This window comes from Populus nigra, chromosome 7 (assembly GCF_951802175.1).
Source record: "Populus nigra chromosome 7, ddPopNigr1.1, whole genome shotgun sequence".
NCBI lineage: Eukaryota > Viridiplantae > Streptophyta > Magnoliopsida > Malpighiales > Salicaceae > Populus > Populus nigra.
In genome coordinates, this window is record NC_084858.1 from 21,890,900 (window position 1) to 21,906,055 (window position 15,156).

Here is a 15,156-nt window from a genome sequence, read left to right on the forward strand (position 1 = left end):
TTCTTGAGGAAAAAATTGAATATCATTTGTGATAATCTATACATGTTACTTTGATGTACAAAAGGAATTTTTAAAAGAATGTGAATTAGTTATGGACAGAGAGGTCTAATACTATCAAAAAAGTTTGCTAGCAAACTCATCTATGGTGCTTCCATCTACATGAGAAGAAGAGGATTTTCTGGCAAGATCTCTTAGTTGTGACAAGCTTCTTCCAAGCTTCAATGCAACATTCATTTCGAACATTTCTCCGTCTTCGCTTTTCTCGAAATCTCTTTGTTGAATGCTGGTTTCAATTGATTCTTCCATAAGTGTAAAGAATCCAGCACAGTTTCTGTACATTTCAACTACCATACCGATTTGGCCACCGTGCTCAAATGTATTGACTGTGCTAGCTAATGCACCAGCTGTGACAGCCACAATCGCTGCCCAAGATCCATGCCCTACAAAGGCAGACCCAGCAGCTGCAATGCCAGTGAGTAGTGGACCAGAGATGGCTAAGATCTTGTTAACCTTCAATGCCAAGTTGCCTAGTCTCATGTAATCTTCACTATCTTTTCTCTTTATCACTTCAATCACCTCCCTCATCTCCTCTTCAAGATCCCCACTGCACCCATTCTTTCCTTGTGTTTTGTGCTGCTTTCTTGGGGATCCTTGTGTTTTGGGCCACCAAACAGCAGGCTCAAAATTTTCAGGAAACTTTTCAATCATTTTTCCTAACAAAGGAAGAGGGTAAGCTTTATCAAGAGCCAATGTCTTCTCCATTGCATCCTTCACATCTAACGCGGTAGGATCGCGAAGAGCAAGTGTTGTTCGTATATGGCTATAAAGTTGCTTGAACAATCTAGTGGCATTTCTTTGCTCTTCTGCAAGCTGTGAAGGCTGGATTTTGTTCATGATCAGTAACATTCCAGTAGCTGCAGAAAATAAAAGAGTAGAAGATAACTTCAAAGCCAAAAGAGGTGCTCCAACTGTACCAGCTGATGCAACACCAGCCATTGTTGCTGCTGTTAGAGTGATCATGTTAATTGAATTCAAAAGAAGTTTGTTCCAATTATCACGTTGCTCCCCAATGTTTTTGTGCATCTCTACTCTATCAGAAACAGCTTCTAAGATTGCGTAAAGCTTGGCTGCTGCTGCAGTAGTTTTAGACTCGATTGGCTCACACTGATCTGGCCTTGTGTTTTCTAATAATGGGACTGTACTTGTGAGCCCATCTTTTAAATTCAGTTCCTCAACAAATCTTAATGGGGTTCTTGGAACTGGGACACGAAATCTTGGAAGCTGAGGTACCGAAACAGCAGCATTGATTCTTGTTGAACAACTACAAGAAGAAGAGAAAAGAAAGCTTGAAGCTTGTAAAGAGGCCATTATATTGTATATGGTTTTTTCCCTTTGTTTTCTGAGAAAATGTAAGGGTTTTCTTTGATTATTTCTCTGTTCTCTGGCTTCTTCGATGTGTTTGTAATATGTAGGGTGAGAATTCAGAGGTTGATGATGAAAATGGAGGGAGGCAATGGAAGGGTATTTATAGCAACGAACATACCTGTAAAGAAAAGGTCATAGGGTTGAATTGACTATGTGATAGTTGACAAGGCACAACATTGGCTGCTGAATCTCGCATGGACCTGTTCACCACCACTTGAAGATTATTTACTTCAAAAATTCTCCCTAGCCTAGCCAGCTTCTTTGGTCTCAAGTGTGACAAGGCACAATATTGTTTCCTTATGTACCAAATTCTGATCAATACAATATACAGAATTCTCAATTTAAGTAGCACGTACAGTTTCTATACATTTCAACCACCATACCAGCTTGGCCGCCATGCTCGTGCACCTTCTGTCACTGCCACAATTACTGCCCAAGATCCATGGCCTACAAAGGCTGACCCAGAAGCTGCAGTGCCAGTGAGTAATGGACCACAGATAGCTAAAATTTTGTTTGCCTTCAATGCCAAGTGGCCTAGTCTCATATAATCTTCACTGTCTTTTGTCTTTATCACCTCTTCAAGATCCATGCTCATGCACCTTCTGTCACTGCCACAATTACTGCCCAAGATCCATGGCCTACAAAGGCTGACCCAGAAGCTGCAGTGCCAGTGAGTAATGGACCACAGATAGCTAAAATTTTGTTTGCCTTCAATGCCAAGTGGCCAAGCCTCATATAATCTGATTGAGAATGATTATAATGTTGGAAAAAAAAATGACAGAACAGAGGAGGGATCACAACTCACACAATTTGGTGGAATACAATACACTAAACAATGGTACTCTCACATCTTTCATTATCAAATCCATACAATATATATAGACATTATAAAATGTCTTTTACAATCTTCAAAGTACTTAATTAATATTAGACTCTTCAATACTTATTTTAGATTCATTGTACTACTAGATTCATAGTAATTCTAGATTCATAGTATTTCTAATGTGGATGATTATTCATTGAACTAACTTCAATACACTTAATCTTGATAAACAAATTTAATAACTAACATTCTCCCCTCTTAAACTTGTTCTGTCCATCTTCATGATTCCAAGTTTCTTCTGCAAATAACAGAACACATCAGTCTTCAATGGCTTTGTAAAAATATCTGCAATTTGTTCATGAGTTTTGACATGAACTAACTCCACATCGCCTTCTTTTATATGCTCTCTGATGAAGTGAAATCGAGTATCAATATGTTTTGAACGTTCATGATGAATTGGATTCTTTGCAAGTGCTATAGCAGACTTGTTATCAACAAAGATTCGTGTAGCCTTGCTCTGTTTCTACTGCAAATCTTCCCTCAGTTTCCTTAGCCATATTGCATGACACACACACACACGATGCAGCAGCAATGTATTCTGCTCCACATGTGGATAATGCAACAATAGATTGTTTCTTTGATGTCCACGTGAAAGTTGTTTCACCTATAAAGAATACAAATCCAGTTGTGCTTTTTCTGTCTTCCAAGCTTCCTGCTCAGTCACTGTCACTGTAACCTGTAATTTCAAGATTCTGCGAAGATGAATAAAACAATCCATAGCTTGTAGTTCCTTTAACAAAACAAAGGATCCGCTTTGCTGTCTTCAAATGTGAACTTCTCGGCTTCTCCATATATCTACTAATCAAGCCAACTCCATACAGAATATCTGGTCTAGTATATGTTAAATAACGCAAGCAACCCACAATACTTTTGTAGTATGTAGGATTAACTAAATCTTCTTCTCCTTCTTTAGTTAACTTGGTTCCATATTCAACTGGATTGTCTGCTGGACAATAATCTTCCATAGCAAATTTCTTTAAAACTTCTATTACATACTTGGTTTGTGAAATGAAGATTCCATCACTGTATTGCTTCACCTCTAATCCTAGAAAATAGGCCATGAGACCTAAGTCTGTCATTTCAAATTCCTTCACCATGGATTGCTTGAAGTCTTGAATCATAGTTGGATCATCTCCTGTGAAAAGTATATCATCAACATATAAACAAACAAACATTGCTCTGCCTTGTAAACTTTTCTTCACATATAATGCATGCTCATAATGGCATCTTATGAATCCTTTCTAGGAAAGATAGCCATCAATCCTGGAGTTTCATGCTCTAGGTGTTTGTTTAAGCCCATAAAGAGCTTTCTTCATTCTGCAAACCTTCTCTTCTTTTCCTTTTAGCACAACACCAGCTGGTTGTTCTACATACATTACCTCTTCAAGGTTACCATTCAAGAATTCTGACTTTACATCCATCTAAAATATCTTCCATCTTTTCTGAGCTGCTAGGGAAATCATCAATCTTGTTGTTTCCATTCTTGCTACTGGAGCAAAAACATCTTCATAATCAACTCCATATTGTTGCTTGTACCCCTTTGCTACTAATCTGGCTTTATGTTTTTCAATTTCTCCTTCTGCATTCCTCTTTATCTTGAAGATCCATTTTACTCCTATTGCATTGTGTCCTTCGGGAAGTGTTGTCAATTCCCATGTATTATTTTTTATGATGGAACTGATCTCCTCCTTCATTGCTTTCTTCCACCTATCTTCTTGATATGCTTCTTTAAATGTAATAGGATCATTTCTTGAAAACAAGCAAAGCATATTAACATCATCAAGATTGATTCTTTCTGTTACATCATAAATCTCTTGTATGCTCTTTGTCTTTTTTGTTGTTGAGCTTGAAGGACCAGCAAGACTTTTAGTTGATGCGGATGGAGCTAACATGATTTCTCCTTCATCTTTCTGAATTTGTTCTTCATCTACAATTAGTTTTTGTGGCTGATCTTCAAAATTCCAACTCCATTCTTGCTCTTCATCAAACTTCACATCTCTTGACATGATCACCTTCTTTGTCATCGGATTGTACAATTTATAACCATGCGAGTTTTCTCCATATCCCAGCAGTATGCATTTCTGACTTTTATCTTCAAGTTTAGTTCTTCTTTCCTCTTGAATTTTGGCATAAGCAACACTGCCAAAAATTCTCAAATGATCAACTCTTGGTTTCTTCATGCTACATGCTTCTTCTGGTGTGATCTTCTGAAGTCTTTTTATTGTAAATCTGTTCAACAAATACACAGCACATACAACTGCATCTCCCCAAAACTCTTTTGGATTTTTTTTTCTTTTAGCATACATCTAACCATGTTCATAATAGTTCTGTTTTTTCTCTCTGATACTCCATTCTGTTGTGGAATCTGTGGCATTGTGAGCTGATGAACAATACCATTTTCCTTACAATAATCATCAAAATCACGAGAAACATACTCTCCTCCCTTATCTGTTCTTAGGCATTTTAGCTTACATTCACTTTGTTTTTCTACTAAATTTTTAAACTCCTTAAATTTGCCCAACACTTCTTTCTTTTCTTTTAACACATATACCCATGTCTTTCCACTAAAATCATCAGTAAAAGTGAGAAAATACCTGCTTCCTCCTATTGAAGTAGGCAAAATAGAGCCACACACATATGAATACACCAGGTCGAGAGGCTGAGATGCTCTTAAGCTCTTCTTTAGGAATGGCTTTCTGTGCTGCTTTCCCATTACACACACTTCACACATTCTGCTTGTGTGCTCTAACTTTGGTATTCCAAGAACCATTTTGCTTTTCTCCATCAGCATAAGTGATCCATAGTTCAAATGTCCATATCACAGATGCCATAATTCATCATGTTAGAGATTTCTGCATAAAACATTTTGACAGATATATGCTCAGATCCAGAGGGAACATCCTGTTTCTAGTCATTTTAACTAAAGCAATTGCAGCTCCAAACTCATAAAAAATCTTTAGATTCTTGTCTTTCATCTGCACTTTAAAGCCTTTCTCCAAAAATTGCCCCAAACTCAGAATGTTGTTCTTCATGTCTAGAACATAAAAAACTTCTGATATGAACTTCTGCTCACCATTCTTAAGTTCAATAAGAATTCTGCCTCTTCCTTCAACTGGTCTTTGAGAAAGATCTTTAAAGGTAATGTTACCTTTATAACTTTCATCGATATCAACAAATGCTTCCTTCATACCACACATATGATTTGATGCTCCTGTATCTAGATACCAGGTGCTGGAGTTGCAGCCATCAAATTTTCCACAAGCCAACAATAATGCAGGCTCTTCATAATCAATTTCTTTCTCAGCAAAGTTGACATTCTTGTCTTCAAATTTGTGTTGTGAACAATATGAAGCAAAATGACCATACTCTTTACAATTTTAACATTGTATGTTTGCATGATTATTCCTCCAATTTGAATATCCTCCATGACTTCTTCCTCTGCTTCTGCCACGGCCTCTGAAATTAAAATTTTGATTTCGTGCTCCATGAGATTGTTGATTTCTGAATGATCTTCCTCCTCTTCTTTTTCTATGAATGAACCTTCCTCTTTGAAATGCTCCTATGCCAGATTCATTAACATTCTTCACGGTTAACTTTGTTTGCAATGCTTGTTCAAGAGATCTTCCTTCTCCTCTTCTATCAATTTTCTACTCATGGGCTTGTAGAGATCCCATTAATTCTTCTACTGTCAGATCTTCCAAATTCTTTGATTCTTCAATTGCTACGACCACATGATCAAACTCTGAATCCTAAGACCTCAAAATTTTCTCCATCACACGAACATCATCAATATTTTCACCATTCCTTCTCATCTGGTGAACCACAGAGATTACTTTTGTGAAGTAATATGAAACTGTATCATTACTTTCTTTACTCAACTTCTCAAAGTCTCCTCTCAATGCTTGCAACCGTACCCTTTTTGTCTTTTCAACTCCACTATAAGTCTTGTTAAGCATTTCTCATGCCTCCTTTGACGTCTTTGCTAGTGCCACCATCTCAAGAGTTGCTTCATCAAGTCTTTGATAAATGGTGAATAACGCCTTGTTATCCTTCTTCCTTGATTCTCTCAATGTTTGTCTTTTTACATTACTCATTGCTGCCTCTTCTCTTGTTGATTCTGGTTCAGTGTAACCATCTTCAACTAACTCCCATAACTCTTGTGATCTTAGTAGTGCCTTGTATTGAATACACTACAGATCATAGTTTTGTTTGGTAAGACGGGGAATATGAAATTGAGAAATATTGTTACTGGAAGCCATATTTACTCGCAAGCTCTGATACCACTTTGTTGAAAAAAACAAATGACAGAACAGAGGAGGGATCACAACTCACATAATTTGGTGGAATACAATACACTAAACAATGGTACTCTCACACCTTTCATTATCAAATCCATACAATATATATAGACATTATAAAATGTCTTTTACAATTTTTAAAGTACTTAATTAATATTAGACTTTTCAATACTTACTCTAGATTCATTGTACTACTAGATTCATAATAATTCTAGATTAATAGTATTTCTAATGTGGATGATTATTCATTGAACTAACTTCAATACACTTAATATTGATAAACAAGTTTAATAACTAACATATAGGATGTAAATATAATTAATTTTATTTTATGATCTGTTTACTTAAAATAGTACATAGGTTCTATATAAATTGTTTCCTTATGTACCATATTCTGATCAATACAATATACAGAATTCTCAATTTAAGTAGCAAGTACAGTTTCTATACATTTCAACCACCATACCAGCTTGGCCGCCATGCTCATGCACCTTCTGTCACTTCCACAATTACTGCCCAAGATCCATGGCCTACAAAGGCTGACCCAGAAGCTGCAGTCTCATATAATCTTCACTGTCTTTTGTCTTTATCACCTTTCAAGATCTTCATTCCACCCATTCTTTCCTTATGTTTTCATCACCTGTTTTCTACCTAGGGATACATTTGGTTTTGGACACCATATAGCTGGCTCAGAGTTTTCAGGGAACTTTTCAGTAATGCTCCCTAACAAAGGGAGAAGGTAAGCTTTATCAAGAGCCAAAGTTTTCTCCATGGCATCCTTCACATCTAACTCCTTACGATCACGAAGAGCAAGTGTAGTTTGTATTTGGCTATAAAGCTGCTTGAACAATCTTGTGGCATTTATTTGCTCTTCTGCTGTGAAGGTTGAATTTTGTCCATATAAGTAACATTCGGGTAGCTGCAGAAAATAAAACAGTTGGAGATAACTTCAAAGCCACAACGGGATCTCCTGCTGCTACACCAGCCATGGTTGTAGCTGTTAGAGTAATCATTTCGCTTGCTTCATATTGATGATCTGGTCTCGCATTTCGTAACGGGATTATACTTGTGAACCCATCACTTAAATTCAGCTTAATATATTTAATAAATCCTTTTAGATTCTGGCCAAAGTACCTTGAATAAAAAAAAAAGAGAAAAAATAATAATTTAATCACCATATCAATCCCGAATTTTTTTCATCTCAACAGAAAAACGCAGCTTGCCATCTTGTAATTCTTATGGTCTCAAATTCCAATTCCTTTTGCCATAATTGTAAAGGAATTATTTTTCCCTTGCAGCTTTGAATATTGTCCATCAAATGTAACTCTTTAGTAGTTCATCAGTCATTTTCTTTTGCCAAACGTTAACTAGCAATGCCCGTACCTTAAAGAGAATCACAGCCATTAAAAGAACAAAAAAACTGCTATAGTGATATTTGAAAGGGTCAATAAGATTAAGACGTAAAGAATATTAAAGAAGGAAAAAAACCATATTCTACCAACAAAAGAAAAACCAAAATTTTATGATGATCAACCGTATTAATGTTACTTTTAAGTTCATGCATGGAATCCTAAGATCCAAGCAAGATTAGAGTATGCATAAAAGACTGCTGATAATATATCCAAGAATAATCTTACAAAGTTACAATTTGAAACCAGCAAAACAAAAATCTTATATACTTGGTACTTGGACATTGTTAGCAACAATGCCTTGTCCAAAAAGACATTGATCCTAATTTGATGGCAATGCCCTTGAATACGGGTACAGCATCTTTACAATGCTTCAACTATCCTTTCAGTAAACATTTCAATAGCCAATTGGAGATCTGATCAGTCTTATTGTTGATATATATGTGCAAATATTTCTACATTAATTATATTATGCAACATCACTATTATTATTTCTACATTTCAAGTTTTCTTACTTAAGCCTAAATATCCTCTCAAGAGGCCTCGTCTACTTCAAAGTTATGTCCTTACAAATTATCTCACTTGTAGAAGTGATCTCATAAATGGCAGTCCATTTGATCTTATGATAAAAATGTCGAAAGGACTTGGATTTTTGAAAATCTGAAGAATACTTTGATAAAAATGTCAAAGTTCTTGGGTCTCAGGAGAGACATCAACAATTTCTTCTTTTCTTTCTTTGACCTTTCAAATTATCTCACATGTAGAAGTGATCTCATAGATAGCAGTCCATTTGATCTTATGATAAAAATGTAGAAAGTACTAAGATTTTTGGAAATGTGTGGGAAATCAGATTTTCTTGGTATAGTTCAATAAATGAATGGAAGCATTCGCAATTTCTGCAATATTTTATATGCAATAGTAAGAATCTTGGACTTGCATACAAGTTTGAGGTTAGAGGACTGAGAGAAGCCACTTTGTACAAGGAATTGGTCTTGAAAATAATAAAATAAAGTGATTGGTTATGGACAAAAAAAATAATTCTACTTTCAAAATAGCTTGCTGGCAAACTCATCTATGCTTGTTCCATCAGCATGAGAAGAAGATGATTTTCTAGCAAGATCTCTAAGCTGTGACAAGCTTCTTCCAAGTTTCAATGCTACATTCATTTCAAACATTTCTCCTTCCCTTTTCTCCAAATCCCCTTCTTGAATTGTAGATTCAATTGTTTCTTCCAAAAGTGTAAAGAATCCAGCGCAGTTTCTATACATTTCAACCACCATACCAACTTGGCCACCATGCTCGAAGGTACTGACCGTGCTAGCTAATGCTCCTGCTGTCACTGCCACAATTGCTGCCCAAGATCCATGGCCTACAAAGGCAGACCCAGCAGCTGCAATGCCAGTGAGTAATGGACCTGAGATAGCTAAGATTTTGTTTACCTTCAATGCAAAGTTGCCAAGCCTCGTATAATCTTCACTGTCTTTTTTCTTTATCACTTCAATCACCTCCCTCATCTCCCCTTCAAGATCTTCACTCAACCCATTCTTTCCTTGTGTAGTCACCTTTTTAGGCTGTTTACTTCCTTGGGTCTCAATTGATTTAGGCCACCACACAGCAGGCTCAAATTTTTCAGGGAACTTTTCAATCATGCTCCCTAACAAAGGAAGAGGGTAAGCTTTATCAAGAGCCAATGTTTTCTCCATGGCATCCTTCACATCTAACTCCGTAGGATCACGAAGAGCAAGTGTAGTTTGTATTTGTCTATAAAGTTGCTTGAACAATCTAGTGGCATTTCTTTGCTCTTCTGCAAGCTGTGAAGGTTGGATTTTGTTCATGATCAGTAACATTCCAGTAGCTGCAGAAAATAAAAGCGTTGATGATAACTTCAAAGCTAAAAGAGGAGCTCCTGCTGATACACCAGCCATGGTTGCAGCTGTAAGAATGATCATGTTAATTGAATCCAAAAGAAGTTTGTTCCAATTGTCACGTTGCTCCCCAACGTTTTTGTGCATCTCTACTCTATCTGCAACGGCTTCCAAGATGGCATAAAGCTTGACTGTAGCTCTAGTAGTTGCTGGTTCTTGATCAATCCTTGTGTTAGTGGCAGTATTAATCTTCTCTATTGGGATTGCACTTGTGAACCCATCTCTTAAATTCAGTTCCTCAACTACATTTAATGCATTTCTTGGAACTGAAATACGAATTCCTGGAAGCTTAGGTACAGAAATGGCAGTATTGATTCTTGTTGAACAACTACAAGAGAAAAGAAAGCTTGAAGCTTGTAAAGAGGCCATATTAATGTATATGGATTATGCCTTTTCTTTTTTGAGAAAATGTATCGGCTTTCTAATTTCTTTGGCTTCTCTAATGTGTTTGTGATATGTAGGACGAGAATTCAGAGGTTGATGATGAAAATGGAGGGAGACAATGGAGGTTTTTTATAGTAACGAACATAACTGAAAAAGAAAAGGTCTTACGGGTTGAATTGACCGCTGCATGCATGACATAGTTGACGAGGCATAATAGCTGCCGACCGGACCCATTCAGTCTCTTGAAAACTTTGTCTACTTCAAAATTCACCCTTCAGCCTATATAGCTTTACTGGGTCTTAGGCGAGACATTGTAAAACTTGATCAACCTACGTTATTACCATTTAAATTGATCAATTCTGTTTTCATAGTATATGTTTTCTCAATTTCTTGACATCATTGCTCATGCAAGATTCTTCTTGTCTATATATAACAAGTAGTGGAATGATATAATGATCTGATCAATTCTGCTTGTTTAATTAGTGACATGACCTAGATAATATATATAATTGATTTGTTCAAAATAAATCTAAATAATATAATAACTCCTTATGTTGATAGATCAAAATTTATAAACTCCTAGGTAACCCGATATACCAGTATGAATAACTCCTTTCATATATTATATTCTTCGTTTCAAGTTGTTTTTAGGTCACAAACTTCTTCACATATTATAGAATTTAGGACGCAGATCATCAACATAAGAACAACATATGCCAAAACTTGTAAAACAAGCCCAACCACAAATCCTCCCAGAGGAACTACAAAAGATGCTGAATTCTCTATACAGACTATGTTGATGCAAGTCAGGACAGTTTGATAGATGATGGAGCTCCACTATATTACAAATTTATAGTTAATGACATGGGATGATAAAATTATTAAACTAGAATTAGTGTTTATATAAGGATTTTCTCAAAGAATTAGCATTAGATTAGTGGTATATATTTGATATATGCTAGAGAGTTTAAGAAAAAAAGTTCGATTTTTCTTTACTCGTAACCTCTCAATCAAATTTAAATATAAATATGAATTCTTGAATCTTGATACATACAATATATTTTTAATAAAAAAAAACAGACTTGATTTACTTAACTAATATTTGCATAATTATAAGAAAGATAGACACACGAAAGAAAAATAAATTCTTATATTTTTTCATAGATTAAATGTGATTTTTTTTTTATATTTGTTTCTTTTTTAATGCTGTAAGTATTGATAATTATAAATTTTCATAATTACCCCCTGATTGCTAAACCAAATGAAAAAAAAGATTGTTTAATATTTTTTGCGGCTACGAATTAAATTATGATTCCATTGTAAAAATATCTTTATTTATTCTCTAAAAATATACAAAGTAATATAGGAAAATCTTAATTCTTACAATCAAGATGCTGATAGACAAAAAGTTATAGTTATTATAATGAAATTAAATCGCAATAATTTGACATTTTCAAGTTCTTGTTTCATAAAAAAATGGAGGGGTTAGCAAATCACTATCTTGACCAAGTAAACAATTTGCGATAAGATTGCAGTTTATATTGTGAAGTAAATAGAATATTTCCATGTTGTAATGAAATATAGTCAAACGACTCAAACCCTTGGAGCTCATGTCACTATTGGCAGTCCTTTCTCAGCCAAGCATCAGACACTAACTGACACCTACTACAGCTCCTAACTTCCCACTTGTCACTTTCTTATGTCTTCGTCTGATATTTTTTAGAGCGAGTCACTGGTCAAGTTAACGAGAGGAAGTTGGGTGAGAGTGATTAGTACAGAAGGTTGAGTCTTTCTTGCTCAATTTTACAGGCAAATGTAATATAAAAAATGGGGTGAGTAGCGAAGAGAGGACTGCAACAGTACTTGTTACAGCTTCAACAGCACCCCTTGAGAACTAAGGTATATATTTGATGTCAAATCTCTTTCTTTGTTATGTGTTTTTTTGTTTGTTTTGGATTTATTTTTGATTGAGGAAGGAAGTGATTGAAGTTTGAATCTTTTCTAGTTTTTTCGAATGTTTTGGGCTTCATTTTTTATGGGGTATTTGATTGAGGGAAGAATGTGATGAAAGTTTGGATCTTTTCATTTTTTTTGGGTTTTCTTTTAAGATGGGGAATTGGGGTCAACTACCCTCTTGATGATTGCAATTGTGTTATGAAAAATTGAGATCCACATTTGTAAATGAATGACCTTTTTGAATTTGTAATATGATCGGATTTTGTAAGAAATATTTGTGTAATGCAGGCAATTACAGCAGGGGTGTTGTCAGCTGTCAGTGACATAGTAGCACAGAAACTCTCTGGCATACAGAAACTTCAAATTAAAAGGATTTTGCTCAAAGTGGTATAAGCTTCTTTCTCATTTCATTACCTTCAATTCGTTTTCCAATGAACTGTGAGTGAGCAGTGTGAGTTTTATTGGTTTCAGTTTCTTTTTCCCTTTGATTTTTGTTGTAGAATACTGTAACTTCATTGATCGGAAATAATAGGAAAGCTGAGACTTTGGTGGAAGTTTGGATTATCAGTTCAATGAAGCCGACTTATTTCAGGGAATTGCACTTAGTTGTAGACTGGTATACTGTGATAGAGGATTCACAACTTTGCATTGGTTTGTAAATTGTTTCTTCTGTTTCGAAGTTGAATCATATTATTTCTGGAAAATGGGAGAGTATATTGCTTGGTGGATGTGTATCAAATAGTTACGAACTGTTGCAAACATAGAAAGGAAATTGTGATTGAAAAACCACGAATCCATGGGGAGGGATGGGGAGTTTTGGTATTTGTTTCTCTACACTACTTTGCCTTTGTTCGCAATACCTGTATAAGCAAACTGTAGAGAAGCTGATGAACACTTCAGCCCTATGATCATACACCTGTCTGATTTTTAACTGTAAAATCTGATCAGATTTACAATACTTGTGGAGTAGTGAGATTTTTATACCAATTCCAAGTGCTACGGAGGCATTACTCCTCTTTTGTCACTTATGATCATACACCTGTCTGATTTTTAACTGCAAAACAATGCTGCCATTTATTTCTTGCTACTTATGAACTTTTTATTCTGTTGTTTAACTTTGATCACTTCCTGCTAAATACCAAGAATTGCATCTAACAAGCATTTTGCACACCGAAATGATGAAATCTACCTGTATTTCATTCCATGAATCTGGTCTTTCAGTGTGGGTTTTCAGTTTCAATTGAGTTGAATTGACCACAGCAAAGCAAAATAGTGATTCCCTGGTAGCATGCATAAACTAAAGCAAAGTTGGGTTTTTAAATACATTAAATAGTTGTGAATAGTCTGAGTTGTATGCATGTCAGCTGCTGGTATGTTAATTCACATCTGCATATCTACTGTTACATTTTTTCTTCTCCTTTTACAATCATCCACCCTAACGTGGCTAAATGCAGCCTTTTGGGTTTGGATATCTGGGACCATTCGGGCATTTCCTACATTTAATGCTGGAAAAAATTTTCAAGGGAAAGAAGGATACCGCAACAGTTGCCAAGAAGGTATACTAACTTTGTGGCTCCATTTGTGAAATTTTGTACTCGTAATTCTTCTATTGTGGATTGGTAACCTTCCTATCACCAATGCTATTTTCAATTCATTCTACCTTAATTATGTTCTATATATTTCAGTAACCTTTAATGCCTACTAAATTAAATAACCATTCTAAAATGCTGAATCCTTTTATTTCAGGTGGCTGTGCAGCAGTTGACAGCTTCTCCGTGGAACAACTTGGTTTTCATGATTTATTATGGGATGGTTATTGACGGTAAGTCTGTATCAGCTCATCATAGACTCACAACTCAACAAAGCCGCAATACTATCTGATTACCTTAGGGTTGGCTTTTCTAAGCTCTTGTGTCCATAAAGTGTGGTATGACACACTAAAAACTACATCGGTGAAGTTACAAGTCCATATCCATGGAAAAGAATTTGTAGCAAAACAAAGGGATTAACATATAAACTGGTTTCTGGCACTACTCAAGAATCATAATCCCAATGTAAGCTTTGTTCTGTTTTTCAATTCTAAGTAGTTATGCATGAATTTGTAAAGTCAAAGAACTGTCAAATTGTAAATGAACTTAGCTCAGAAAGAAGCATTCGTTGGCTAGGTTTACAAAAAATTTCATACAGGCATGAGGAAACGATATATTGATTCAATTGTTTGTTGCATGACAGACAAGAACATCATTGCTGCTTATCATCTAACTAGAAACATGAAATGCAGGAAGACCCTGGATGCAAGTGAAAACTAAACTAAAAAAGGAATACCCAGCAGTGCAGTTTGCATCATGGACGGTATTGCTCTTTTCTCATTACAATCAATGCGATTTGTTACATTAAAAAAAAAATCCGCTCATTGTCATAAAACTTTGATAAATGAAAAAAAACGCAGTTCTGGCCAGTCGTTGGGTGGGTAAATCACCAGTACGTGCCACTGCAGTTTCGTGTTATTTTCCACAGCCTTATCGCAGTAGGCTGGTATTTACTTCGTCTCCACCCTACTCTTCTCTACTTCAAATTTTCTTTATCAAATTTTACAGAAAATGAGATTGGATTCCGTTTCCTCCTTAATGTCATTTTCAGGGGAATATTTCTAAATCTCCGAGCAAAGTCAATGGCGTTGACCAAAGGTTAACAGAAGAACAGAAATCACCAAAGATGAATAATGCTTCCTGTTGCATGAACATATTATGTGGCTAGCACATTGTTTTGAGCAACCATAAACTCAGCAATATTAGGCCTTCAATTATTTGTGTAATGTGTGATGGATATTGATGAAATTTTATTTGGGAAATGTTATCTCCTCTCTCTCTCTCTCA

At 35.6% G+C, this 15,156-nt stretch overlaps 2 protein-coding genes and 1 pseudogene across 2 annotated transcripts; 1 reads left to right on the forward strand and 2 right to left on the reverse strand.

Annotated features, from left to right (window-relative positions):
- Positions 1–1,919, reverse strand: LOC133698161 (probable F-box protein At4g22030). Its single transcript, XM_062121005.1, has one exon. The coding sequence runs from the start codon at positions 1,366–1,368 to the stop codon at positions 115–117; it is 1,254 nt and encodes a 417-aa protein (XP_061976989.1). The 5' UTR covers positions 1,369–1,919; the 3' UTR covers positions 1–114.
- Positions 1,920–8,919: 7,000 nt separating this feature from the next.
- Positions 8,920–10,389, reverse strand: LOC133698294 (probable F-box protein At4g22030). Its single transcript, XM_062121168.1, has one exon. The coding sequence runs from the start codon at positions 10,307–10,309 to the stop codon at positions 9,062–9,064; it is 1,248 nt and encodes a 415-aa protein (XP_061977152.1). The 5' UTR covers positions 10,310–10,389; the 3' UTR covers positions 8,920–9,061.
- Positions 10,390–12,151: 1,762 nt separating this feature from the next.
- On the forward strand, positions 12,152–15,156 carry LOC133698953 (peroxisomal membrane protein PMP22-like; annotated as a pseudogene).

Excerpts from the sequence above, each read along its gene's own strand:
- LOC133698161 (XM_062121005.1), bottom strand. The coding sequence starts at position 1,368 with ATGGCCTCTTTACAAGCTTCAAGCTTTCTTTTCTCTTCTTCTTGTAGT.
- LOC133698294 (XM_062121168.1), bottom strand. The coding sequence starts at position 10,309 with ATGGCCTCTTTACAAGCTTCAAGCTTTCTTTTCTCTTGTAGTTGTTCA.